This window comes from Furipterus horrens, unplaced genomic scaffold (assembly GCF_987537825.1).
Source record: "Furipterus horrens unplaced genomic scaffold, mFurHor1.1.pri manual_scaffold_7, whole genome shotgun sequence".
In the NCBI taxonomy this organism is placed as follows: Eukaryota; Metazoa; Chordata; class Mammalia; order Chiroptera; family Furipteridae; genus Furipterus; species Furipterus horrens.
The window spans coordinates 108553082-108579346 of record NW_028327177.1 but is presented as its reverse complement, the minus strand read 5'-3'; the positions used below and the strand labels follow the sequence as shown (position 1 = coordinate 108579346).

General features: G+C 43.0%; 1 protein-coding gene across 1 annotated transcript in view; it reads left to right on the top strand.

Moving 5' to 3' along the window:
- Positions 1–26265, top strand: part of CLSTN2 (calsyntenin 2) — a 125165-nt gene that overhangs the window by 71588 nt on the left and 27312 nt on the right. The window contains exon 8 of the mRNA XM_090284936.1: positions 17666–17828. Within this exon, the coding sequence (XP_090141062.1) occupies positions 17666–17828 (163 nt within the window). The remainder of the gene's footprint in view (positions 1–17665; positions 17829–26265) is intronic.

The following is a 26265-nucleotide window of genomic DNA, read 5'->3' as shown; positions in this document are numbered from 1 at the left end:
TACCTGACCATGGAGCATCATCCAGCAAGAAATCTCCAGCATGAAACTTCACAAATCACTTTTGACACACTTTATCAGCACAGCACAAATCTTTTTATGCGTGTTTTCAGTTGTGTTTTTACCTTTTTTGAAATAATAATGAATAACACACTAAAAATGCCGTGTATTTTCTTCCATCTTCAATATTAAAATGGCTACACAAAAACTCACCAATTTTGATAAGTTTTTTTTAAAGCACACTGTTATGACAGCTGTCACAAGACAATCTAACAAAATTATTTCAGGTAAAGTTAAAGACAACGAAGTGCTACTAGAGCCATCTTATGAAAAAGAAAAAAGAAAAAACGAATTTTTTGGCCAACCCAATATTTCAATTCCATCAGTAAGTAGAATTAGCACAGACTGCAGAGGTGAAGGGCTCAGTCCCATGAGACTGTCCCCACACTTCAGATGCCAGCTACAAGGACAGTTGACCCTTGAATAATGCAGGCGGTTAGGGGCACGTGGTTGAAAACCCACATACAGTAGTCCTTCTCTATATTGCAGTTCACTTATCGCAGCCTCACCGTATTGTGGGATTTTTAAAAAATATTATATTTAATATTTATCGCCGATTTTTCGCTATATCATGGGATTTTGCAGTACTGTATACATATGTTGTTAAAGTTATGTAGGTTTAAGAGTGTAGAATAAATGTAAGGTTCCTACTATGTGGGGACGTCTAGAATGTAATACCCTCAATAAGTGAAGGAATACTGTATAACTTTTGACTCCCAAAAAACTTAACTAATATCCTACTTTTGACCTAAGCCTTACCAATAACATAGACAGTCAATTAACACACATTTTGTATGTTACATGTATATACTATATTCTTACAATAAAGTAAGCTAGAAAAAAGAAAATGTTATTTAGAAAATCATAAGGAAAATACCTTTATGGTCCTATATTGTATGTATCAATACGATAAGTTTATGTTATTTGTTTTACAAGATGACTTGCCTATCGGGACCTAATCGATATTGTATTATATGAGACAAAACACTGGGAATGTTATATGTATTACCAACACTAGGCACCAAAAGTGAAAAAACTAGTGTGAAAACAAAGGGGGTATTATATAAGTATAATGATTCATGCATTGATAACAAAAAACCAGCAACATGATTACTTTATTGTAGCCTATTATAGTCGATATGATTGCTTCGTGGTAATAAAGAAATCTCAAAAAAAAATTTTCAATATATTTGTTGAAGAAAATTTGTATATAAGTGAATTTACACAGTTCAAACCCATGTTGTTCAAGTGTCAACTATAGTAGATGCCCAGGCTACCCACTTTTGTCTCACTTGGCTGAAAATCAGAGGTTCTCACAGAACTCAGGGAAACACTTATATTTACCAGTTTATCCACAGGTACAGATGGACAGCCCAATGAGGATATACATAGGGCCAGGTCTGGAAGGGCCCCAAGTAGAGGAGTTTCTATCCCCCTGGAGTTGTGTGAACTGCCCTCCTGGGGCACGAATATGTTCACACACCTGGAAGGTCCTCAAACCAGATATTATTGAAGTTTCATCAAGTAAGCATGACGGGTTCTTGGCTTCATTTCCACCCCTCTCCATCACCAGAGAATGGGGGTGGAGCTGAAAGTGCCAAGCTTCCAATCATGGCTTGCCCTTTCTGGTGACCAGCCACCACCAGGAGTCTTCCAGGAGCCCATCAAGAGTCACCTTATCAGAACAGAAGACATTCCTTTCATTCAGAAAATTCCAAGACGTTTAGTAGCTTGATGTCAGATGCTCCTATCACTCAGAAAATGCAAAGGTCTCAGGAACTGTGTCAGGAACAGGGGTCAAAGACTGTTAGAACAAAAGATTCTTCCAGTACCTTTATTTACAAAGGTTTTTTGGGAGGTCAGAAACCAGGGATAGAGACATATACATATGTAGAAGAGTAGGTGGAAAGGTCCCCTGGAGCATTCAACAAGATGCCAGGCTCAGAGAATAGGATATATATTTATTAGCTCACACTCAGGCATAATAATAAACATTCCATGAAGTGGTCTTAAGTTTGACATCTCCCCTGCTTCTGCCAGATCATGGGCGAGGGAGGCCTGGCTCAGCAGAGCTGGGACTTCAGGCTCCCCAAGCAAGATCTCAGCTTCCTCCTCAGAGAACAGGGTGCTGGTGCATGGCAGGCTCCATTCATATTTATTGAATGAATGAAAAGTGAATGAATGAACAAATACGGTTTACAGACCCTTGAATGGGAGCTTTTTAAATATTATTTATTAACAAGAGATTCTTCTTTAAAAGTAGCACTTCCTGAACACATATAACACCTCAGAGTTTACTCATATCAGATGGAGTCAAAGAATTTTCTTTCCTTATACAAAAATAAAAATAAAAATGAAAAGAAGAAGAAGAAGGTGGCGACCTACTACATAGCCTCTTTGCTTTTTCTGTCACCGTGAGTGATAGGATTGGAGGTTGTACACATCCTTTGAGCACTTGGGGAACATGGCGGTAACAAAAGAAGGCCATTATGGATTGAATTGTGTCCTCCAAAAAAGATGTTAAAGTCTTTACCTCTAATACCTCAGAATGTGACCTTATTTGCAAATAGGCCTATTTCAAATGTAATTAGTTAAGATGAGGTCATTCTGGAGTAGGATGGGCCCCTAATCCATTATTACTGGTGTCCTTATAAGAAGACGGCCATGTGAAGACACAGACACACAGGGGAAACCTATGTGAAGACAGAGGACTGGAATGATGCATCTACAGGTCAAGGAATACCCGTGGCTACCAGAGGCTAGGAGAGAGGCATGGAACAGATTTTTGCTCAGAAGGCCCACCCTGCCAATACCTTGACTTCAGACTTCTAACCTGCAGAACTCTGAGACCAGTAAGTCCCTGATGCTTTAAGCTGCCCAGCGGTTGGTACTTTCTTGTAGCAACCCTAGCAAACTAATACACAGAGCAACACAGAGTCATGGACTTAGGCATTTTCAGCATTGCTTGAGGACTTTGTGAGATGTGGTCCCTGAATAGTATAGCTTGGATGGAAGCGAGGATGAATGAGCCCCACTTATCTCAGTGAATGTGGAGGACCATTTATATTTTCTGACAGCTACATCCAGACTAAACTTTGAACCAGCATATGTTTGTACCTAATCAGCACTCAGGAAGTCCACGATGAATGATTAATCTGGGCGTAGAGCTGGTCAGACTAGCCCCACTTTCTATCCGAAGTAAGGGAAGGTTGGTGCCAGGCAGGAGTTAGGGGGAAGGGGCACTTGCTGGATTTTAAACAGTTCCCAAAGCTTTGAATGAGACCAAAACCCAGATATGAAAATTCCACTTGGCAAATTTCCACAACAGTCTGGTCTTAAGATCTTAGATGTTCTAATGGATTTAAAACGGCAACTGTTCCCTGAAGATCTTTACAAATTCTCCCAAACTTAATGGATTGACTTGTCATTCAAAGAAAGTGCCCAATTTATCTACTGTAGAATTCCAAGCAGAAGCAACATATTCACAGGCCTTCCCTAGAGGCCCCTGTGAAATGCAAATCATTGGCCTCTCCACAGAAATCACTCTGGAAGGGGAACAGGTGATCTACAGGAAGCTACAATGGATCTTTTCTGGAGCAGAGATGTGATGCTCACAGCCCTGGCCTGCTGACAGCCTTTAATTACAACCCAGCCCTCCAAATTCAACCAGAGAAGATCAGTGTGGGAAGCTGCGTGGCAGAGGTTCTGTGCTGGAGCTCCAACAGCTCCAACTGAAATGCACACTGGTCTCAGCTGCTCCTCCAGGGAGCTGACAGGCACACACCAGGTAGACATGTGGCTGAAGGCAAGGCCACTGAGCCACACCTTGACCAGTTTAAGGAGCCAGTACCCGAGGAAGGAAGTTCTTGTGAGATCTGAAATGCAGGATGTACTTGCTGGCTGGCACGTGCCGGGTCTTTGGAGATGAAAACACTTAACCAATTCCATTCAAGATCAACTCAATTTTCCAAAGGGGCAGAATTTCAGAACTTATTATCTGAATTATTTAGGAGAGGTTTATTCACCAGTACCAGGATAGGAGATATGTCAACTAAATTATAATTATGTTTCTTGAAAGGTACCCACTGACATTCCTTTCTTTTTTAACTTGCAAGGAGAAGTCATACTGTGTATTTATGGAGAGCCAGCCTCAATATTCTGAGTGGCAGAATGAAAAATTAATTTTCTTCAAATACATTACTGAATAGTTAACTACATCTCAGTAAGTTAGTTGTTTAATATACCGGGGTCCTCTTCAAAGAGCCTATGATTTGTTCTCATCTTTGCCAAGAGATAACTTTCAAAAGTACAGGTCTGAGGACAGGAAACAGGAGTTCTGGGCTCCAGTCCTGCCACTAACAAGCTGATTGACCTTAGGCAAGTCCCTGCTACTCTCCGGCCCAGCAGACTGGTGAAGGCTCCAGGGGACCCTCCTACCTACTCTTCCTGCTGGTGTCAGGCTCCCTGAGGGTGAAGAGGGTGACATTTGACTGTTCATTGCTCTTTAACTGCCTAATGAGGAATGAGAGGAGAAATCAAGCATGGAGAGAGACACTTTTGCATCAAAATAATCCCTCCTTTCATTCCTTCTGCCAACTCTAGCTTCCCCTGTCAAGTCCCTAAGAAATTGAGAGAACTCTGTTGGGAGATGCCTCCCTCCTTCTGCTTGTTTCTCCCTATCTTTGCCTAAAGCCATGGAGGCTGAGAGCTCCCTAGGACAGGACAGGCCTCCTTGACCCAACATAAATCTTCACCACCCCACCTCTCTTTCTTCACATGTCCCTCCTTATGCTGCTGCCTGGGCCTCTGGGTTCTTTAAGCACTCCCTTCACCATCTCTTTAGAGAGGCCATTTGGAAGCTGGTACCCAGGATTTGATCCCCATTGTGGCTGAAAGGCTATGTGCTCAATAACAGAGAAAGCAGCTTCAGGGGAGAGCAGATAAGGGATTTGCAGAGCATGGCTGCTGTTCATTTGTGCAATCAGCATTCATCAAGAACCTACTGCATACCATGCCCTCATGGATCCCAGAGTCAAGGACTGCCCTGACCAATGGGATAGCCACTAGCTGTGCGTGTCTGTCAAGCACTTGAAATGTGGCGGCTCTGAACTGAGACACACTGTGAGTGTAACATACACAATGGATTGCAAAATCTTAGTAAGAAAAACAAAATGTAAAATATCAATGATTTTTAATATTGATTACAGGTGTACCTAATTTTATTGTGCTTCTATTTCTTACACATCAATTTTACAAGCTGAAGATTTGTGGCAACCCTGCCTCAAGCAAGTCTACCCATTTTTCCAATGGCATTCACACATTTCATGTCTCTGTGTCACATTTGGTAATTTTCATAATATTTCAAACTTTTTTATTATTATTATATTTTTATGATAATCTGTGATCAGTAATCTTTGCTGTTACTGTTATGATTGTTTTGAGGGCCACAAACCATGCCCATAAGGGATGGCAAACTTAATTGATAACTGTTGTATGTGTTCTGACTGCTTCACTGACCAGCTATTCCCCCATTGCTCTCCCTCTCCTTGGGCCTCCCTATTTCCTGAAACACAACAGTATTTAAATTAGAATAATTAATAACCTTATAATGGCCTCTAAGTGTTCAGGTGAAAGGAAGAGTCACATGTCTCTCAGTTAAATCAAAAGCTACAAATGATTAAGCTTAGTGAGGAAAGTATGTCAAAAGCCAAGACAGACCAAAAGCTAGGCCTCTTGTACCAGTTAGCCAAGTTGTGAATGCAAAGGAAAAGTTATTGAAGGGAATTAAAAGTGCTGCTCCAGGGAACACACTAATGATAAGAAAGTGTAACAACCTTATTGCTAGTACAGAGAAAAGTTTTAGTGGTCTGGAAAGAAGAGCAAATGAACCACAACATTCCCTTAAGCCAAACTCTCTTCAATTCTATGAAGGCTGAAAGAGGTGAGGAAGCTGTAGAAGAAAAGTTTGAAGCTAGCAGAGGTTGGCTCATGAAGTTTAAGGAAAGAAGCCATCTCTATCACATCAAAGAGCAAGGTGAAGTGGCAAGTGCTCATGTAGAGGCAGCAGCAAATTATACAGAAGATCTAGCCAAGGTAATTAATGAAAGTAACTACACTAAGCAACAGATTTTCAATGTAGATGAAACATCCTTATACTGGAAGAAGATGCTTTTTAGGAATTTCATACCTAGAGATAGAGAGAAGTCAATGCCTGGCTTCAGAGCTTCAAAGGACAGGCTAACTCTCTTGTCAGGGGCTAATGCAGCCGGTGACTAAGTTAAAGCCAGTGCTCACTTATCTGAAAATCCTAAGACCCTTAAGAATTATGCTAAATTTACTCTGCATGTGCTCTATAAATGGAACAACAAAGCCCAGAGGACAGCACATCTATTTATAACATAATTTGTGAATATTTTAAGCCCGCTGCTCAGAAAAAAAATTTCTTTCAAAATATTACTGCTCATTGACAATACATCAAGTCACCCAAGAGCTCTGACAGAGATGTACATGGGATTTATGTTGTTTTCATACCTGATAATATAATATCTATTATATAGTCCATGGCTCTAGGAATAGCTTTTGCTTTTAAACTGTATTATGTAAGAACTACATTTTGAAGGCTAGAGCTGCCGTAGATAGTTATTCCTTTGACATATCTAGGAAAAGTACATTGAAAACCTTTGAGAAGGGATTCGCCATCCTAGATGCCATTAAGAACATTCATGATTCATGGGAAGAGGTCAAAATATCAACATTAATGGGATTTTTGAAGAAGTTGATTTCAACTATTATAGATGACTAGGGGGTTCAAGACTTTAGTCAAAGAATTAACTGCAGATTTGAATGAAATAGCAAGAGAACTAGAATTAGAAGTGGAGCCTGAAGATGTGACTGAATTCCTGCAATCTCATGATAAAACATAAATGGATGAGAAGCTGCTTCTTATAGATGAGCAAATAAAATGGTTTTTGGAGATGGGATCTATGCCTGATTAAAATGCTGTAAAGATTGTTGAAATAACAACAAAGGATTTAGAATATTACATAAACTTAGTTGACAAAGCAGCAGCAGGGTTTGAGAAGAAAATTGAATCCAAATCTGAAAGAAGCTCTACTGTGGATAAAATTCTATCAAACAGCATCACATACTACAGAGAAATCATTTATGAAAGGAAGAGTCAATCAATGCAGCAAACTTCATTGTTATCTTATTTTAAGAAATTGCTACAGCCACACCATTCTTCAGCCAACACTCTGATCAGTCAGCAGCCATCAACATTAAAGTAAGATCCTTCACCAGCAAAAAAAAAAAAAAAAAAAAAAAAAAAAAAAAAAAATTATGACTACCTGAAGGCTCAGATAATAGTTAGCAATTTTAGTAATAAAATATTTTTAATAAGGTATGTACATATTTAGACATAATGTTATTGCACACTTAAGGCTATAGTGTAATCAAAACATAACTTTGATGTGTCCTGAGAAACAAAAGAATTCATATGACTTTATTGCAACATTCACTTCACTGCAGTGGTCTGCAACTGAACCCACAATATCTCCGAGGTTGTCTCTACATGTCAAAATGATAAATAGATATATTGGGTTAAATTAAGTATATTATTAAAGTTAATTTCACCTTTTTAAAAAGTTTTTTAATGTAGCTACTAGAAAAAGTGAAATTACATTTGTGCCTTGAGTGTTGTAAGGGACTTAGGAGGATGGGGTGGGCAGAGGATGGTGCAGGCTGGCACAGTCAAAGTAGCACAGGTGACGTGGTGGGGAGAGACACAGCACAAGCTGGTTGGGCATTTTCTGGACTGAATGGGGGGAGGGAAGAAAGCTCATGACAAGAATACTGTAAGTAACTGAGGGTAATAAGGGGCAAACACAATACCATTAGTAACACCTACATTTTTTGAGCACTCACTATGTCAGTCACTATTCTAAGTGTTGTACATGTACTAAAATATTTAATCCCCACAACCCATAAGGTAGTTACTGTTATCATTTCTCTTTTGTAGATGAAGAAACTAAAGCACAGAAAGGGGATGTGATTTGTATGAGATCACACACCTAAGAAGTGGTCAAATCAGAATTTTAACCCAGGAGGCCTGGTTCCAGAGCCTCAGTGTTGAACTATAGCCCCTCTCTAGGGTTGAGCTGAGGGGTGAGCACTTTATCTGTGGGGATGGGGGTCCCCCACAGATTTGAGGCCGCACAGAGCCCCATCCAAGTAGACAGGAAGACTAAGCTGGGGGCAGGAAGTTTGGGGTGCACCTGAGAGCATGCTGGCAGCAGCGGGGCTGAGAAAAGGGCAGAGGCTGATGCTTCCCTGGCACCTGCTCTGTCAGATCCTCTGCCCACCATATCACAAGCACTCCCTTATCCTCTGTGTCCCAACCACAGGGCCATTGCCTGCAGGTTTCTCTGCCTTAAATGTTCTTACCCCATTGGCCCATTCACCTGCCTCCTTTCCTTCACCATCACTTCCTGATCTCCAGAAGTAGGTCAAATCTCCCAATTATGGGCTCATACTTACCTATAATGTTACATTTATTTATGTGAGTTGTTTATTTTCCATCTATTCCCTCAGGGAAGGAACTGCATCTATTTTTGCTCACTTTGCTCACTCAAAACCTGCAGTAACTCCTGACCTATAATTGCTACCAGTAAATATTCACTGGATAAATAAATCTTCCTGCAACATAGCTGTTCTAATCATTTTTACACATGAAGAAACTAGCACTCAGCCAGTTTAATAAAGTTGCCCCAGATCCTAGTCCAGCTAAGAAAGTAGAGCTGAAATGTTCCTTGAGCTGATTCACTTCAAAGCCACTGCTTCTTGGTGGGAATGCGAGAAGGTGTCAATACCCTGGGGTGGGCATCGAAGCCAGAGGCCAGTGAAGAGGCCTGAGCAACATTCAAGTGCACCTTCCCTAGCCAGGATCTTATCAGGACTCACCCATATCTGATGACCTTCACCCTCTTTTCTTCTCTCCTTCAGGTTCTCATCCTTTGTCCAAAAACCTGCATGTCTATTGGGCCTTCTCAACCCCTCCTCTTGGATTGCCAGCCTGGTGAGGTTGCCAGAACTCTGAGTATCTGACATAGATATGCCCTTATCCCCAGGGCCATGCTCCAGGTGTTTTTGCAGGACCCTCCCATTCCCCTTTTCTAGAGGAACCATTTCCAGTGTTGATGGCTATTGCTGTAATTATTCACGCATTCAGCCAGCCAGTCAGTCTATAAAAGCTAATTATTGAGTGTCTATCATATCTCTTACACTTGAGACTCTCACATTCTTTTGCAGGAGAGGTAGCACCCACAGGATGGGACTCTAACCACTTCAACCCTGTCTCAAGAGGCAGAGGTTCTCAAACTCAGCCTTTCAGAACCACCTGGAGGCCCTGTTGGAAGGAAGACTGATGGCCCCACCCCTAAAGTTTCTGAGTCAGAGGGTTTGGGGTGGAACCTGAGACCGCATTTCTAACAAGTTCTTAGATGTCTTAGCTCAGGCTGCTACCGCAAAGTATTATAAACTCGGTGGTTTATACAACAGACATTTATTTTCTCATAGTTCTGGAGGCTGGGTCATCCAAGGTCAAGGTGCTGGTGGTGGCTGACTCAGTTTTTGGTGAGAGTCCTCTTCCTGGCTGACAGAGGACTGCCTTCGCACATGACAGAGGGAGAGAGAAACTCTAGTCTGTCATCTTCTTATAAAGACACTAATCCCATCATGGGCCCCACCCTCACGAACTCATCTAAACCTAATTATCTCCCAAAGGCCTTCTCTCCAAATACCATCACATTGGGTGTTAGGGGTTCACTATACAAAGTTGTGGGGGTGGGATGGGGTTACAACCATTCAGTCTATAATACTAGGTGAAGCTGATATTCCTGGTTCAGGAACCACACTTTGAGAACAACTGCTCCAAGGAGTCTAGCTAACAGAAACCTGTTTAACTGTTAAATGAGCTTTTCCAAAACATTTGACTCTGGACACCTTTGTTCAACTCCATCTTGTAGGAAACATTTGACAAAACTTCATCTGAGAAGAAACCTAAAAGGGTCTGAAGAGAACACTTTCCCAAGTGATAACTAGGGAGGGGCCTCATCTCCCCTGGCCGGCTCTGTTTCCTACTGCACTTGTAAGGGAGACAAAGCACAATCCCTGCTTCATTGAGAACAGACTTTCTGCCTTTACTTCTGACTCCCATGTCAACCCCATCAACCTACCACCATGGGCGCTGCAGAATTTTCAGATCAGCCCCAGGCTGAGCAAGAAAATCTTTGAATGAGAAAGAAATTGAAGTACATTTTTTAATATATGAAAATGAGTCCATCAGTAAGAGCTGGAAGTTGAGGAATTATCTCAGGGTGTCATCCAAGGGTAGAGAAGAAAGCACTAGTCGACATTGTTTAAAGACAGTGGTGAGAAAGAATAAACCACTTGGTCCAGTAAGCTGATTACACAGACAAAAATCATAGCACGGCGCCAGGGTACCAGGCACACCCTCAGTGCATATAACACAGATGTGCTTTTCCTCCCCATGGATACGTTTAAATCCTGAGTGCTAGCAATTCTTGCACAAATTGCACACATTTCAAAGACAGCTTTCCAGGATTGTTTTGGGACTTTGCCTAAATATTGCTCAACCAAGCTGCTGATGGGGGTGGTCTCTTTGACACAACTACCTTTCATGGCTCCTGCTCCCCTGTGCTCCGCCACCCAGAGTCAGCAATTGCTTTTTGACAGAAGGCCCAGAGGGTGCTTTCTGAGCTGTCATAATCACCTTCCGCTGAAAATACACTGTACGTCTCCCTGCCCATTCGGAAGTGCAGGCAACCTCCTGGGAAGATCCTAAATAGATTTGCAAATAAGAGCGGCATCCTTGCTTTGGCATGACGTTGATCTTGGCACTAATCATAACCTCATCTTTCTAATGTTCCAAAACAGTGGCCTGAGGCCAAACAGCCTTGCAAGTCTGCTGTGAGAACCCAGTTTGTATGGTTTCCATCCTCCTGACTCAATAGCTCTCTATTTCCCAAAGCAAAGCTCAGTGTTGGCCTACCCTTCAAATGTATCCTGTGGGCCAGGGGCTTACATAGCTCTATGTGTCTACTGTCACGTGAATTTCATGCATGATAAGACTGTTGAAGCCATGATAATGACTTTCTAGAATGCAAGGCACTAAAATAAAGTCACACACTCTTTAGCAGGCATACGAGGTCCTTAGGAGCCTGGTCCACTGTTCTCAGCAGCTGACCTCCAATGCACACACCTGCTGGAGGTTTTGCTGGAATGTGTCCTCTGTCAGCCATAGATCCATGGCTCTTAACTGCTTTATCAAATTGATTATTTTGCTGTAATCTCATCTATCTTTCAATTCCTTAATTTTGTTTTCAGTCTGTTTAACTTAACAATCTATTTCTATTTCAACAGGTGCCTTCTATTTCTGGAATTTTTATTTGGTTTGTTTTCAAACCTGCCTTCCCCTATTCCCTTTTGAATTCTTCCATTTTTTCTGGTTCCTGGAATGTGAATTTGCTTATTTGTTGTGTTTGTTTATTCTCACACATGCAAAGAGTCATTTCTTCTTTGTTTTATAAGTTTTTACTCTAAGCTCATCTCCAACAGGAATTGTCCTGCTCAGGACCTGGGTTGCAGGGGCATGTCTGGGGAGAGGTTTTGAGTATGTTTTTGCTGGGATCCATAAAGACCTCACGGACACATGTTTAAGTTATTTCTGCATTCTGGATTTCCATGCCATGTGGTCTGGTACCTTTGGACCCAGTGCACAGACACATGTTCCAGACTGGTTGACTGGCTTACTTCCTGCATTCCTAGGTTGATGGCAGTGGTTGCCCCAGGACAGGGCTTCAGGCAGTCCCTTTGTAGCTGTGGACTTAATGGAAACACACATGCCACTCAGGCTTTCCTTGCACAGAGAACTATGTCTCCATTCCTCATTCCCATGGGCTTTGAAACTGTGGCTGAATGGGATGGGCCAGGAGTCCCTCAAGCAGCCACTGTTTTAACTCTCAGATGCAGCTTTGTTTTTGTTTGTTTGTTTTGTTTTATTTTTATTCTAAGGAGTTCTCTTTCTAGGTCTCTTATTTTTATCTTATTTTGTTTTATTGTTGTTATGTTTTATCTAGAATCTCAATGTATTTGGAGAAGAAAAGGGGTTTCCATATCTGCTCAGGTTGAAAATATGTGCTAAGTATCGTGTATAGTTTATTTTAGTTGGATCAACACAATCAACCTCTGATATAGATACGATTAATAACCTCACTGTACAGGTGAAGGAGCCAAGAATTAAGAAGGTTCGATTAGTTTCCCGAAGTTCAGAACAAGATTCCCAGAAATCACTGGAGTAGGTGTGGCACCCAGCCTATCACCCACAGGCCTGGCCTGCCTGGACCCCCTCCAGCCCCCTCGGCTGCTGCCCCACCCATGTCATTCTGTGCCTGCCCCCTTCCCCACGGCAGCAGGTCATGGACAGGCTGCTCACTCTGTTCAGCCCACACTCCCACGAAAGCTTTCTCATCATTCCCCTGCTACAAGTGGTCCCCTCTCCTGATCAAATGCTTTCCACCTTGCAAAAGCCTGTCCCAGACACACTTTCTCAACTTTACCCCTCTCTGGTACACGTTGTACGTTCTGAGTGTGCGTGAGGGTGGAGAGGGGAGAATGGATAAGAAAAGCATTGTCAGAACTTGGCAGTAAGTTAACCAGAGGGAGAGAAAGAGTTGGGGGGTCCAAAGCAATGCCCAGGTTTCCAGCTTGGATGACTGACCAGATGCGGAAGCTTTGCTGAGAGGGAATACGAGAGAAGGGGCAGGCGAGGCTGGGGCATGGAGGCTGTTCAGCTCAATGAGTTTGGAGTGCCTGTAGAACATCAAGCGGGGCCATTCAGGGACAACCTGGCAAACAAGTTCATCGCTCAAGAGAGCAGCCCTCACTGAAGATCCTCGTTTAGCAGTGAGTGTGTGAAGCTGAGCCATTGTTTGTGTGTGAAATGGAAAGACACACAATATGTGTGCGCTACATTTACTCCTATAAATTCCTTGAGATTAGAAACCATGTCATTTCTTCCCTTTATTTTCTAAAGGGGCCTAAGATACAACTGACCCTCTTGCAGTAAGGATTAAATAGTATAAAGAATTTGAAAAGCTGCTTCAAAATGAAAAAATGTGTTCCAAGATTAATTGTTGTTATGACTACCATCCTCGTCCTCCTACCCAGAAACACCCAGATCTCCTGTCTCCTACAAAATAAAAATAGTACACATCCTTGGGCCTCACTTCTAAATCTATCCTTGCAGCCTCATCCCTCCGAGCTCTGTGTCTTTGCCCCTTTCCTCTCCCAGTGCACCAGACACCCCTCCTCCACTGGGTTACCCTGGCACCTTGCAAAATCTGTGCAAGCATAAATCACAAAAAGCGTTTTGTCAATTCTGTGACTGAACTGGAAGCTCCGTAAAGGGACGTGCTTTCTTTCATTCACAAAGCAGGATATATATTCAGTAAATGTCTGCAGGAGTGGACAAATGAGTGAATCGCTACATGCCCCAAACCTAGTACTTTCTTTGGCAATAGAAAACAGAGACAAATGAATAAAGGAATAAAAGACTTCTGCTCCATTTACTTGAATATTTTTTTCTTTGCTGTCCCTTCTTAATGAAATCTTAACGGTCCTTCAATATCCACCCTAAATACCACCGTCTCCCAGCCAGAGGTCATCTCTCCCCTCTGGGATCTCACAGTGCTTCACACCTAGTCTCTAACTCTCATCTCAATTCCCATTACATTTGAGGCTTTTGTGTACTTGGTACCCTTAGGATGATTCTCATGAAGGCAAAGCACCTATCAGACAAGCACAGCACCCTGTGCAGCCCCTAGCATACAGTAGTTGGTAGCTAAATGCATCCCACCTTGAGTAGCTGCATTCAAAAGGACATGATTTACTGGGAGAACCAACTCAGAACTTCCAATGTGGCATTTCCAGAACATTTGGGCCAACCCCTCAGCCGCCTGGCCTGCTCCCCCGCTCTCGAGGGAGGCTTCCTGGACCCTGGACTCACCCTGGAGTACCAGCCTACTCCCAACTCAGACCGCCTATGACATTGTCCCTGCTACTATTCTTCAACATCTGTCCCTGGGTCGCTGGTCTCTGACTCACTCATCAGCTAAGCAGTGGCTGCAGCTGCCCACCCCAGGAACACACCTGCAGGTTTTCAGAGAGCAGGATGCTTTTGGTCCAGCTGAGGCTTGGAACATCGGGGATAATGTTGGACATGCTTGGTGTGGCTGTATTCTCCAGTGATTCACAAGCAATTGGGAATTAAAGTTTTTCTCTTCCCCCAGGAAAGGTCACTTTACCTAATTCCCTTCTTTCTTGGTTGAGCTATGCTTCAACACATTTATTTTTGCTTCCTCCTGGTGTGATCATTTTTCAGCTACAGTTTGTCCCTGCAGCTCTAGCAGAGGGTTAATGCAGGTTTCTTCTTGATCATAGATCCACATTTATGAAACCCTAATTAGGCGTTTTCTTTAGCTGCCTTCATAGATTACTTGGTGTGAGAAGTCTGCAGGCATAAACCTAGTCTGAGCTAAAAGCCTGTTTGGATGTCCAATTAGAAGCTAACTGGGGCAGTTTCTCATCATTCACACCTCTTGAGTCTTAGCTCAGGCTCCTCCCCATTCATTCCCAAAAGGCCCTTCCCTTTTGACCTTGGATACTAGAAATCTTGCCATCTTTCATGACCCACATTAAAATGAGATAAATGTATCCCTTTCCAAATTGCCAGGAGTTTATCTTTTTTTTAATGCTTAATGTGGCAAGGATACAATGCATGAGCTCTCTCACAATCTGAGGGCAGGAATCTAAATTTGCACAGCCCTTTGCAGAAAACAAATAACAATATGTGTCAAGAGCCTTCCACTTCCAAATACCTCTAACCTTTGACCCAGTAATTCCACTTCCAGAAACCTTTCCCATGGATATAATCAGAAATGCAGACAAATATTTATGCACAAAGAAATTTATTACAGCATCATTTATAATTGCATGTACATATGAATACCTGATAACTGGGGAATATTTAAGCATATTATAGTAAATCCATATTATGTGTACAGCCATCTAAAATGAAGTTGGTAATGGCATTTTAATGCTAATATTAAGTGAAACCAGCACACTTTCAAATTGTATATGCAGTGTTGTTTCACAGTATATTTACAGGAATGCTATAAATAGAAAAGGTCCATTTTCCAGTAAGGTTGGAATGTTATTATAGGCATGTATGTTAAGGCCGCTAAGAGTCTTGGACATGCTCATGAAACTTGAAATTTTTTTTAAAAATGAGGCTGGGTGTATAAGGTCACTGTTTTTACACAGCCCACCACGGACTGCTGTTCACATGTCAGAAAAGCTGGGGTGGGGGATGCCTAGGAAAGATTGTAGAATTGAAAGGAGTCACTGCTGCTGTTGAGCTGTGGAATTATTTCACTCCTTCCTTGGAATGTTTTGTACTGTCCTACAAAAATGTTATAAGTGTTATGAATGAAAGTGAGCCACAGGAGCACTCTCCAAGCTGCTTCAGCAGACCTGGAATGCTGCAGAGGCAACGGGCCTGTGGATTCAACAAGGCCGCCCTGCTCCAGAGGATGAGCCCTGGGCGGGTGGTGGTGGCCAGGATGGGGAGACCCCAGGCTGCCTGCTTGACTCTCAAGCTCTGCCTACATATCAAAGGACATGGGGTGTGGTCAGGGTCCCTCTGTACTCCAAGCCTAACCAGAGGTTTCCTGATGCCTCAGAGAATATCCCCAGGATGTGATCCATATTCCAGGTTCTGGAATATGCTGCCTGGCTGTTGATTGCAAACCTCATTTCCAGGATTGGATGCTTCCTCATTTAAATACTCTTCCTAGTTCCTTACTCTTCCACCACCCCTACACTCTGGCTCCAGGTCTTCCTTTTTGCCATATCTACCCCACTGGATCAGCCCCACCACAGCCACACAGGCACAGCCTATGAGCCCTGCACCCAGCCCAGTGTCTGGTCCCAGGCATCGAGCAGGAGGGGAGTGAGGAGGGGAGTGTGACTTGGGTTAGGACCACTAGTGAGGTGTTAACAGGCACTGAGCTGTATTGTCAGTGGAGTGTAACAGGACTTTGGAGACATCTGCCTGTGCCCCTTCTGCTTATCTTCCATAGGCCCCTAAAATAGTCATCAGGCTTTATCAGGCTAATGGGCTTCAAAAGGAGCAGTTTTCTGAGACATGAGACAGGAAAATATAAAAAGAACATTAAGTAAAAAAAATTCTTATTGCAAAATGAAAGGGAAAAGATCATTTAGCATCCCTGTTGGTGTTATCTCTTCATGAGAAACAGCACATTTAATCCATTGTGGGATGTAGGGAGGGTTTGATGCCCTCACCTTGGGGTCACCTTCTTGCAGAACTCATCTGTCTCTGCTGTCACAGATGGCAGGGGCCATGGCGACAAGAGGACACAGATGAGAGGCATTTCAGAGGGGAACTTCACAGGTTGCAGAAGGATTACAGGGAGAGGGAGTGTGGAGGAGAGTAATGTGAATCCCAAGGCACTCACTTAGGGGCTGGGAAGGAGGGGAACATCATTCTTCAGCGCTTCATCCTTTTGTGCTTTCTATCTCCCTTCCCAAGACACACTAGTCTTGATTTCTATTTTGATCATACCGTGGGAGTTCAGTCCCTTGAATTCAGGAACTGTGATTCCTTCCTAGCCTCCAATGTCCCTACCTGTCTATTAGGGGTAAGTTTTGGTTCCCAGCCCTAAGACCACAAGTCTCGGGTACAAAGCGCTGTGAGGAGACGTGCATGTAAGAGTGTTCTGCACCAAGTCCAGACCAGGGGAACCTGCTTTTGATTCTTCTCTGACTCCCCAGTTGTTCCAAGGTAGGAAGTCTTTCTGTCTCAGAATTTATTTTGCTTGAGTCAGTGCAGAGATTACATTTCCACAGGCAAGCCTTAATATAGAGACGAAGACAAAGGGATTGGAGGGCTCCTATTCTGCATCTCCTGCCTCTTCCTCTCCTCATGTTCACTGCCTTCTCTCTCACTCCTCTTTAAGTCCTAATTCTTTCCTCTTCCATTTTCTTCTTTCTTTTTTTCTTCCTCCTCTCCTTCTTTATCTTCATCTTCATTCCTACTTTTGATCTGGCTTCTTTCTTTTTATAGCTCCACTTACCCCCAAACTTAGAAAAATAATGCCAATTTAATTTTTTCCCTACTAAAGAAATAAGAAGTAAATTTAAGCTGACATCCCCACCTGTCCACCAAGAGTTTGCTGGCCAATACAGCTGGTAATTATGAGACCAACATGATCCGCCCACAGTCAAATGTTTGCCTGATGACTGGATTCTCACCCACATCATTTGCCTCATCCTGTTTGATGTGAGCTTCTATAACTTCAGTGCATACCAATCACTATATTGATTGAGCTCTTTGCAATAAAAATGGTTGACCCCAAAATGCCTTCTCCCCCTTTCATAATTAGAATAAAAGCTTGTTTGTTGTTTCATTGCATATTCAACTCTAAGTGTGGCTTCTCTTTCTTTTCATTAGATTTGTGACAAAGAGTGGCATTACTATGTCATCAATGTGGAGTTTCCTGTGGTTACCTTATACATGGATGGAGCAACATATGAACCATACCTGGTGACCAACGATTGGCCCATTCATCCATCTCACATAGCCATGCAACTTACGGTCGGCGCGTGTTGGCAAGGTAACCCTAACTCAAGCCCTTCTCCCTAGCTCACCTGTGTACAGTCTATGAAAGGTACTGATAGAGAAAAAGGAAAAACAAATGGTGTTGGAATTGACCAAGAAAGTTTGCTATCACTTACTAATAAAACACACTTATGAAAATAAATATTTATCCAGATTCTAAGCTTGTATAATAATAAAACACTTGGTTTGAAACCAGATATTGATTTTAGATCAACATGAGCAGCTCCATGGTTGTTTTTGAGCTGCTAAAGCCTTCTATTGTTCTGGAACCATTATCCAGTTTTAAACTGGGGCTATGAATAAGAAAAGGCTGAATATAGAATCCTGTATCAAAATGGCCAGTTGGCTCTGTTAAGCATCACGTTGGTCAGGAGCCAAAGATCTTCCTTTATCCCCACACAAGTTATTCAAGGCTCTAGCCCTCTGTTGTGAGAACTCACAAACATGCAGGGCAGTGGGAAATCAATTTCTCAGAGGCATGAAGCCGTGGAAGGCTACTCTAAGCCCCTTCCCCACTCACCAAGGACAGAGGTTCTTTGTTGCCTTCCCACGCAAAGCTCTCTGTTTACTCCTCACTTCCTTTTCTCTAACACATAGCCAGGGTAATCTCCCATTTGGAATCAGGAGAACCAGCTCTCCAAGGAGCAGGCGTGTAACCTTCCTGTCTCTCACTCAGGTCCATTGAACTCTGTTTTTGCTCCCTTAAGGGCTATGGTGCTTTGAAGCAGAGGGCAGAGGTGAAGAAAAACACTCCCCAAATAAGCAGATTAGTACTTTGGGATGACTCAACCTCATGTTGATGGATTCTGAGAAAGTTACTAAGATTTGTGACTTTGACCATTCACCGTGGAAGACTGAAGGGAGAGGTGGACTATGGTATAGAATATGCCTTGAGGGGACCAGCCAACCAGAGGGGGAACTAGAGGAGACATAGGTCCCTCTGGGACAAAGAGTGAGTTCTGGACCATTCTATGCAAGGGAAGATGGAAATAAGTGCCCATAGCGCAGCCTTGGGAGCAGTAGAAATACAAAAGTCAGGAGGGAAATAAAGCACAAATGAGGCAGGGGAAGAAAATGTGTTTCTGAACTGAGGTCACCTACCTGGTGTCTGACATATGTATATGATAGTAAAAAGTCATTAAAAATTTCAGTAGAAGTTGATGAGAGTTTCATCAGTGAGGCAGAATTCCCTAGGATATCAGGAAAGAGAGACTGTCATCTGGCAAGAGTCCAAGAAACTAATTAGTATAGCAAGGCACTGATTGAGAGGTTTCACAAGACTCATTAGTCACCGAACACAGTTATGCTAGAGCAATGGCCCTCTGGTGTGGCTCCGTGCCCCAACCAACACCACAGCCAAGCTGCAGGTATTTTGGAACACAGTCTGGGTCCTTCCCATAATATAAGAGGGTCCTACTCATGTCTTCACCACAAATCTTATCATGACTTTCCTTAGAGGCCCTCAGAGACCACATCTGGATTCTTGTCACCCTATCCTGCAGTGGATACCTGCCCCCAATTCTACAAGGCCAGCTGCTACCACTGCTGCCTAGTTTCATGCTCACTGGGAAGGGAAACAACCCCCCCAAAATAAAAAGTGATTTCATAAAGAACTAATAGGATCTCTTTGAATCAAAATAGGCTATGTTGTATTGCAGTGACAAGCAAGCCCCAATTCTCAGTTATGTAAAATAATTCTTACTTCATATTCACTGAAAATCAGAGGCTCTTCTCTGCCTTTACTTCAGTCTGGATACCAAGTGGACAGAGCAGGCACGCGCTGGGTACTGAGAAAGAAGAAAAAGACTACAAGTGATACCAATCATTTTATTCACATTTTATTGGCCAAAGCAAGTCACATGGCCACACCTCAGGACAGGGAAGTGAAATCTATAATGTGACTGGAAGAAAAACTGAAAATTTTATGAACAACATTGATGAGCACCACAGACTGTCTACCTCATCTACAGATAATTATTTGATTGTATTAAAAAAATACAACCCCTCTTCCCTAAATGAGACAATCCCAAAGCTCCCAGCTAAATATCCAGGATGTCTGAGTGATTCCTAGTGATGTGTCCATCAGGGTGAGGTGCATAGGAGGTTGTATACCTGGTACAGATGTGGCTTCACTTGATCCGGATATACACTAATAGAATTATTTTTCCACAACCATAACTATCATCCTCTATGCACACACACACTGTTAAACAGTGAAATGAGACAGAATAACTAAAAAACACTTGCACTGAGAAAGAGAAAGAGTTTGGAGAATACCGAAGTCTCTGTTTCATAACAATTCTGAAATTGCTCTGGGAAGATGCTGTATAGGGGAGGGTTGTCTGTGGACCTGGAACCCACCATCCGTGAGGCGTTTCCTTCTCCAGTATCCTAGGCCACATCTGAAAATAGAATTATCATATCATAAATAGCAGCTCTCATATTATATCTGATTACAATTTACTTAAAAACTATTCTGCAAAAGTGTTTTTCAAACATTGAACCAAAGTATATGTTTATTTTACAAGAATATGGGAGTAACAATGACTACTAGGGTATTCACTGAGTATTTCTGTCCTCTTCCTGGACAGATGCTAGGACCACTGTTTGTTGGAATTAGGTGTAGTCATGTGACTTGCTTTGGCCAATTAAATGTGAGGGAAGGTGTCTTATGTCATTTCCTGATGGATACTTTAAAAGCCAGTATTGCAAGGAGGCTCTTTACATACATGGTATGTTTACAGTTGTATCAGAAAGTGCTATTAGCCACAGCTTGTAGATAAAGAAACTGAGCCTCTGAGAGGTGAAATAGCTTATCCAAGGCTATTCAATGAAATTAGCCTGACCCCATGTCTTCAGAGCATGTTATCCTTCCACTGTGGCTCACTGCCCCTATTGCTAGTTCATCATTTTGTTGATGTGATTACATGTTTAGGAAAATACAGGAGCTGATGTGTATTGACACAAACACTATAAACCCTTTACCCTCTGATATATCTGATAACCCTTAAGTCAAAAAGTCACAGGAATTCTGCATGCCCTTTGCTAATCCCTTGCTATAGTCTCCCTTAAGTGTTCCTCCACAAAAAAATAAAATAAAAAATATAGAGTTTATGTTCTGGAGACAGAAAATTTTTAGTTTGAGTCAAATCCAAATCCCAGCCCTACTTATCAGCTGTGTGGACCCAGCAGAATTTCTAACTTCCCTGAGCTTTTAATTTCTTACCCATAAAAATAGAGTGATACCTACCTCACAGGGTTGTTATGAGTTAGGTGCTGGGCACATGGAGTATGCTTGGCATGTTTGAGTCAAATGAAAGTGTAAATTTGAAAACATTTGTGATCCCCTCCCCTCCACCCACTCTCTGCTCTTGCACTTAAATCCAACATGACAGACACTTTGTAAGACCTTAGTGATTCCAGCATCCCATGGCTCATTGAATGCACTGACTTGTATGTCCTTCTCCAGGACTAACCCTCACACAGCTCTGCCCTCTCAGCTCCATCTGTAGATCAGAGAGAAGGTCACTGATGCTCAAGAACAGTCAGAAGACAAGTACTGGAAGATAGGGCCTGTGGTGTAGGCAAGAACCTGATTATGCATATTTGGGTTTTGGAGAAGATTTGGGTATCTTCCCTGAGAGGAATGACAATCCATTAAAAAATTTTCTGCATGAGAGAAAACCCTTTGAATCTTTAAAATTGGGCTTTACAGGATGAATAGGGGTTCACTAGAAAGACAAGGAAGGCAACAGCGTGTGCCATGGCAGGGACGCTTGATGCAGTAATGCCCAGGGTACCTTACCACTGGAAGGTACATGGACCAGAATGAGTGGAGAGAGGCTGGGAAACGGAGGTGAGAACAGACCATAGGGCATCATACTGCCTTTTTGAGGAGCTTGGATTCACATGAATACTTATATCCCCCTTGGAGCCATATTTTGTCTTGGAAGGACACATCCAAAGCTCCGTCAATAGGACATGGTGCTGTGAAGTTAATGGCCTACAGTGGAGCCCTTATCTCCACATGTTTCTAAAGCTTCCAAAGTCCACTTACAGACATACTTTAAGCCCTCTATGTGGACCTCTCATTGGGCCTGCAATTGTGGGAGTTTTTCAGGTGCTTTTGAGGTTGGCAAGGGAACTAGCTCCCATTTTCAAAATGTCCAGCCGGGCTTTAACAATGGGGATGGGAAATAATCTGAGAGCAGCTGCTCATTGGGTGCTCCTGGGAGCTGGCTCCAGCGCTGTTGCTGGGCAGCGCTTTGCAGCCCCAATTAGCCTACTGTGTCCTTTGAGTGAATCTGAAAGCCAAAGTAATCAGTGGAACGTCATTTCATTGGTATTTTTTCCAGTAATTAAAAGAAATGGAAAGTTCATTTACACATAAGAAATGTCACCAGTACAGCCCAAAACATGTAGGAAAACTGCAGTCAGGATGGACCTCTTGTCACAAGAGTCCTGGTTTCTCTGTGCGGCCAGTCCACACCACCTTGCCCTCACTCCTGTGCTTGGTGTCACACTGTTCTCAGGACACACTCAGTCTGAGCTACCTCAGAAATTGCTGCCTTTAAACAAATACCAGATTCCTTGTCTTTTTCTGGATCATGCCATGGGAGAAGACCATTTCAAAGACTAATTTGTTTTTCCCTTAAATCTCCTACCCATCCACTTCTAACAACAAAAATTCAAGTTCTACTCACAAATAATAAAAAGTGTATCCTCACCACTTCTTCAACCCTGGACCTGTAAACTGAGCCCAGTCACGCAGGGGCTCTAATGCAGCTGTCCATGTGAGGGACCCAGGAAGACTGCTGATTGTGCCAGACCTGGGCCTTAGAAGGAACCCTGGGGCTTCAGGGAGATGCCTTGGCAGGTAACACTTCAGGGCACCTCTCCTGGCACTACAACCAGAGCAGCTCTCTTTTGTCTATTGTGTATGGCACCTGGACAAGAGTATTTCTGACAAAATGATGAAACATGGCACTGTCTCAAGAAGCTACCACCCTGTTCCCTGCTTAATCCTCATGTATTCTTGGTAGATCTCATCACAGGTGTCCCTACTCATGCTCTGCCCCTAGCAACCACTTCATCCCTACCTCTGTTGGAGACTCTCCTCCAGCATTCTGGACCTTGGCATTCCTTGGGTGTCTGGCTTTTCCTACTCCTTACTGTGATAGCCCCCTTGTCTCAGATAAGGAAGGCTCCCTACCCTACCTCCTGGTCTTACTGAGTTCTACCCCATACTTAACAAATAAAGCAGCAGGAGGCTGAAAGGGGGATAGTTTTATAAATTAGAACCTGTTAAGGAACAAACACAGAACCCCCACTGTGGCTTTTTGGGAGAAACCAAGGCAAAGAATGAGAATGGCCAAAAAAGGAATAAAAAAGCATAAATAACCCTGAGAATGGCAGTAATCAATAGCATATGATCCTCAGCCAGAGGGGAATTGGAGCAACATGTGGTCCTGAGATCTGGTGTACATTTCCAGGTCATAGTCTGCCAGACACTAAAATGGGTGCAGACATGCGAAGTACATGCCTTTATTTAATAAGTTGGGTCTAATTTAGTACAAATTCTCTTAATAAAGTCTGTGTTAAAATTATTCTGCCTCCCTAGGGTCTGTGCTCTGGAAGAAAGAGGCACGCGCTAGCATAATCTGCTTTGCACTCAGGCAGCATTTCCCAAAGAGGGCTTTATGAAGCTCCAGTGCCACAGGAGGCCCCTTTCATAAGGAGGCCAAGGTCAAGTTTGGGAAACCACAGAGACCATTCCCACACCACCTCATCGGGGAGTCACAATGCATGTTAGTTTATTAAAAGCTCTCAAAAGCGCACCAAGAAAGCAATCTGTTTGACATTACTCAAACTAAATTATTTTATCTTATTTCACTGTTGAACTCACTTTTTGTGAAATAGTGCTTCTGGAGCACCCTTCGGGAAGCAGCTCACTGGAGTTGTAAATGCAGGTCTCCATCCCCTACTATGTCATGAGTTTGCAAAGGCAAGGACTGTCTGCCCACCCAGATTTCCCTCTCTTCAGCTTTACCCAGCTTGGACCTAGAGAAGGTCAATAATTAATGTTTGTTTAATTACATCCCATTTTCCAGGCCATTTTGACGAAAGTGTATGGTTCATCGTCTGACATACAGGATTGATCAACAGGATTCCTCTTACCATTGTCTGTATTTAAAAAAAAAAAAAAAAAAAAAGATCAAGGAACAATTGTTCTAGGCCCTGGAGTTAATTTGACATGAGTGTGTATTGGTTTAAAGGCAGCACAGATTAAATCAGCTTTAAAATTCAGTGGTTCGTGCCTGGAAATACAGTATAATTGGATTATTATTCTAATTTTGTATCTTTTTCTGACGATTATATTAATTAGAAAATTTGACAAGGGCCTTAGCACACATGCAGTATCATTTTCGCTTCTCTGAAAGACACACCAGAGGGGAGGGGTAAAAGATAGAGAGAGAAAGAGGCCACTGAAAGGAGACAGAGAAGCTCACTCAGTGCAGCCCTGTCTAGAAGCCCCTTGGTTCCTGATGCCACTCGAACTATCTGCCATTTTTGATCTCCTGCTCTGTGCTGATCTCTTAGCATCTTTCCCTTTACCACGCCTGTGGCGTGGGTATGATTACAATTCTCATTTTGCTGATGAGAACACAAGACTTAGAGAAGATAAGTGCCTTGGTAAGGGTCACTTGGAACCTGGATTTGCACCCAGGTCTGTGCCACCAGAGTCCCCCACACTGCTACACCACCTCTGCTTCTAGGGTCACGTAAAGTCATTTGGTGTTTCACAACCAAATAAGGAAGGCCAGAGGATTCCTGAATCTGGGCTCAAATAGTTTGCCCAAACTTTCTGGGCATTTTCCCCACAGATCATCCAAAGTCCAGCTGAGGACTAAAGGTAAGTACAGGCCCATCAGGTCTCATGGCTGAGTATGGCAAGGGAAGTTGGGTGTCAGAAGAGGAGAATTCCAGACCCTTGGTGCTGCTGCTTTAGGTACTCTGAGTCTTGGAAAACCTTGTCTTGCCTCTGTGCTCCTCAGTTCTTCTTCTAGAGAGTGAAGGAGATAAACTGGGTGGTATATGAGGGCCCTTCCAACTCCATGAATTTAGGTCCCCAGAGAACTGAATCTTGAGGTCATCTAAAAGCTGTATGTTTTACACACTTGGAACATGCCATATAAATGTTTGCTGGAAAGGTTAGAGAGATGGATACACAAAAACTGAAGAGCTGAGAAAGCCTGCAGCCATGATGGCAGATCATCCATCTCCACAAGTCACCTGCAGCCCGCAGCTGCAGCCCCCGGTGCTATGTGAGCAGTATTCAGGCTGCAGCTTATGGCGGTCTGTTACACACACCTCACTTGGCCTTGCGTGCTGTGGGTGTCTCTATTGCTGACATGAGAAAATGAGAGAAAGCAAGATTTCCGATGGTCTCACATTTGCATTGCTCAAAATTGATACCCAACCATCCATGAAATTGTGTTCATTGAGAGGCGTCCCCATCACCCAGCCATGCACAGAGCAGCTTCTGACTCGAACAAGAGGGAATGTGGCCCCCAGTCCTTTCTGTGTGTCTGTCAAACTAACAAGCTATGGGAGTGACAACAGGAAAGACAAGACCAGCAGCAGCCTGCACAAACTTTGCAAAGGGAGGAGACCTAGTACATCTGTGCACATTGATCCTTTACTCCTACCTAAAGGAAAGTGGACATCACTGATTCCAAAGCTCTTTTTAGAGTGGGTGGGCCCTACCTCTCACTTGAAAGAAAGCTGAGGGGGAATTCATTTCTGTCCAAACTCTGGCTCACACAGAACATAGGCTATGCTAAATCACGTTTGGCGAATGCTATTGTTTTTCAAAACAACCGTGTTTCCCAGAAAACTTGGCACAAATCATTGGGAGTTGCTGCCAAACTCATTCAGTGTCCACAGAACTCAGTATAATTGGACATTCTCCCCCAGTGGTGTGTCAGCCCCAGCCTGACCCCATCCTTAGGAAGCATCCCAATTATTGCACCTCGAAGAAATCTACCAAGAGATCTCACTGTGTGGCATGCCGGCGAAAGACTTGGGACAAGAAAGGTCTGAGTTGAATCTTGGCTTCACTAATTTCTGACTGTATAGCCTTGGATAAGTAACTTAATTTCAAAAACATCATCTATAAAAGGAGTTAAAAGTGTAACAGGGAAGAATCTGAATTCATAAAGAGAAAAATTAGTTTTTTCACATCTATCTTAGGTTCATTTCAAGCCCTTATTCTATCTGAGTAGGGGAGACTTAACCTCAGCAAATTTGGGATTCTCCCATTTCCTTAAGGTGCCAGCTGATTTCAAGGGGACTTATACGGTGCCAGGGTATGGAGGTGGTGGGCCTCCAATTCTCCCCATGCAGATCTCCATTGAAATGGTACCTACTCT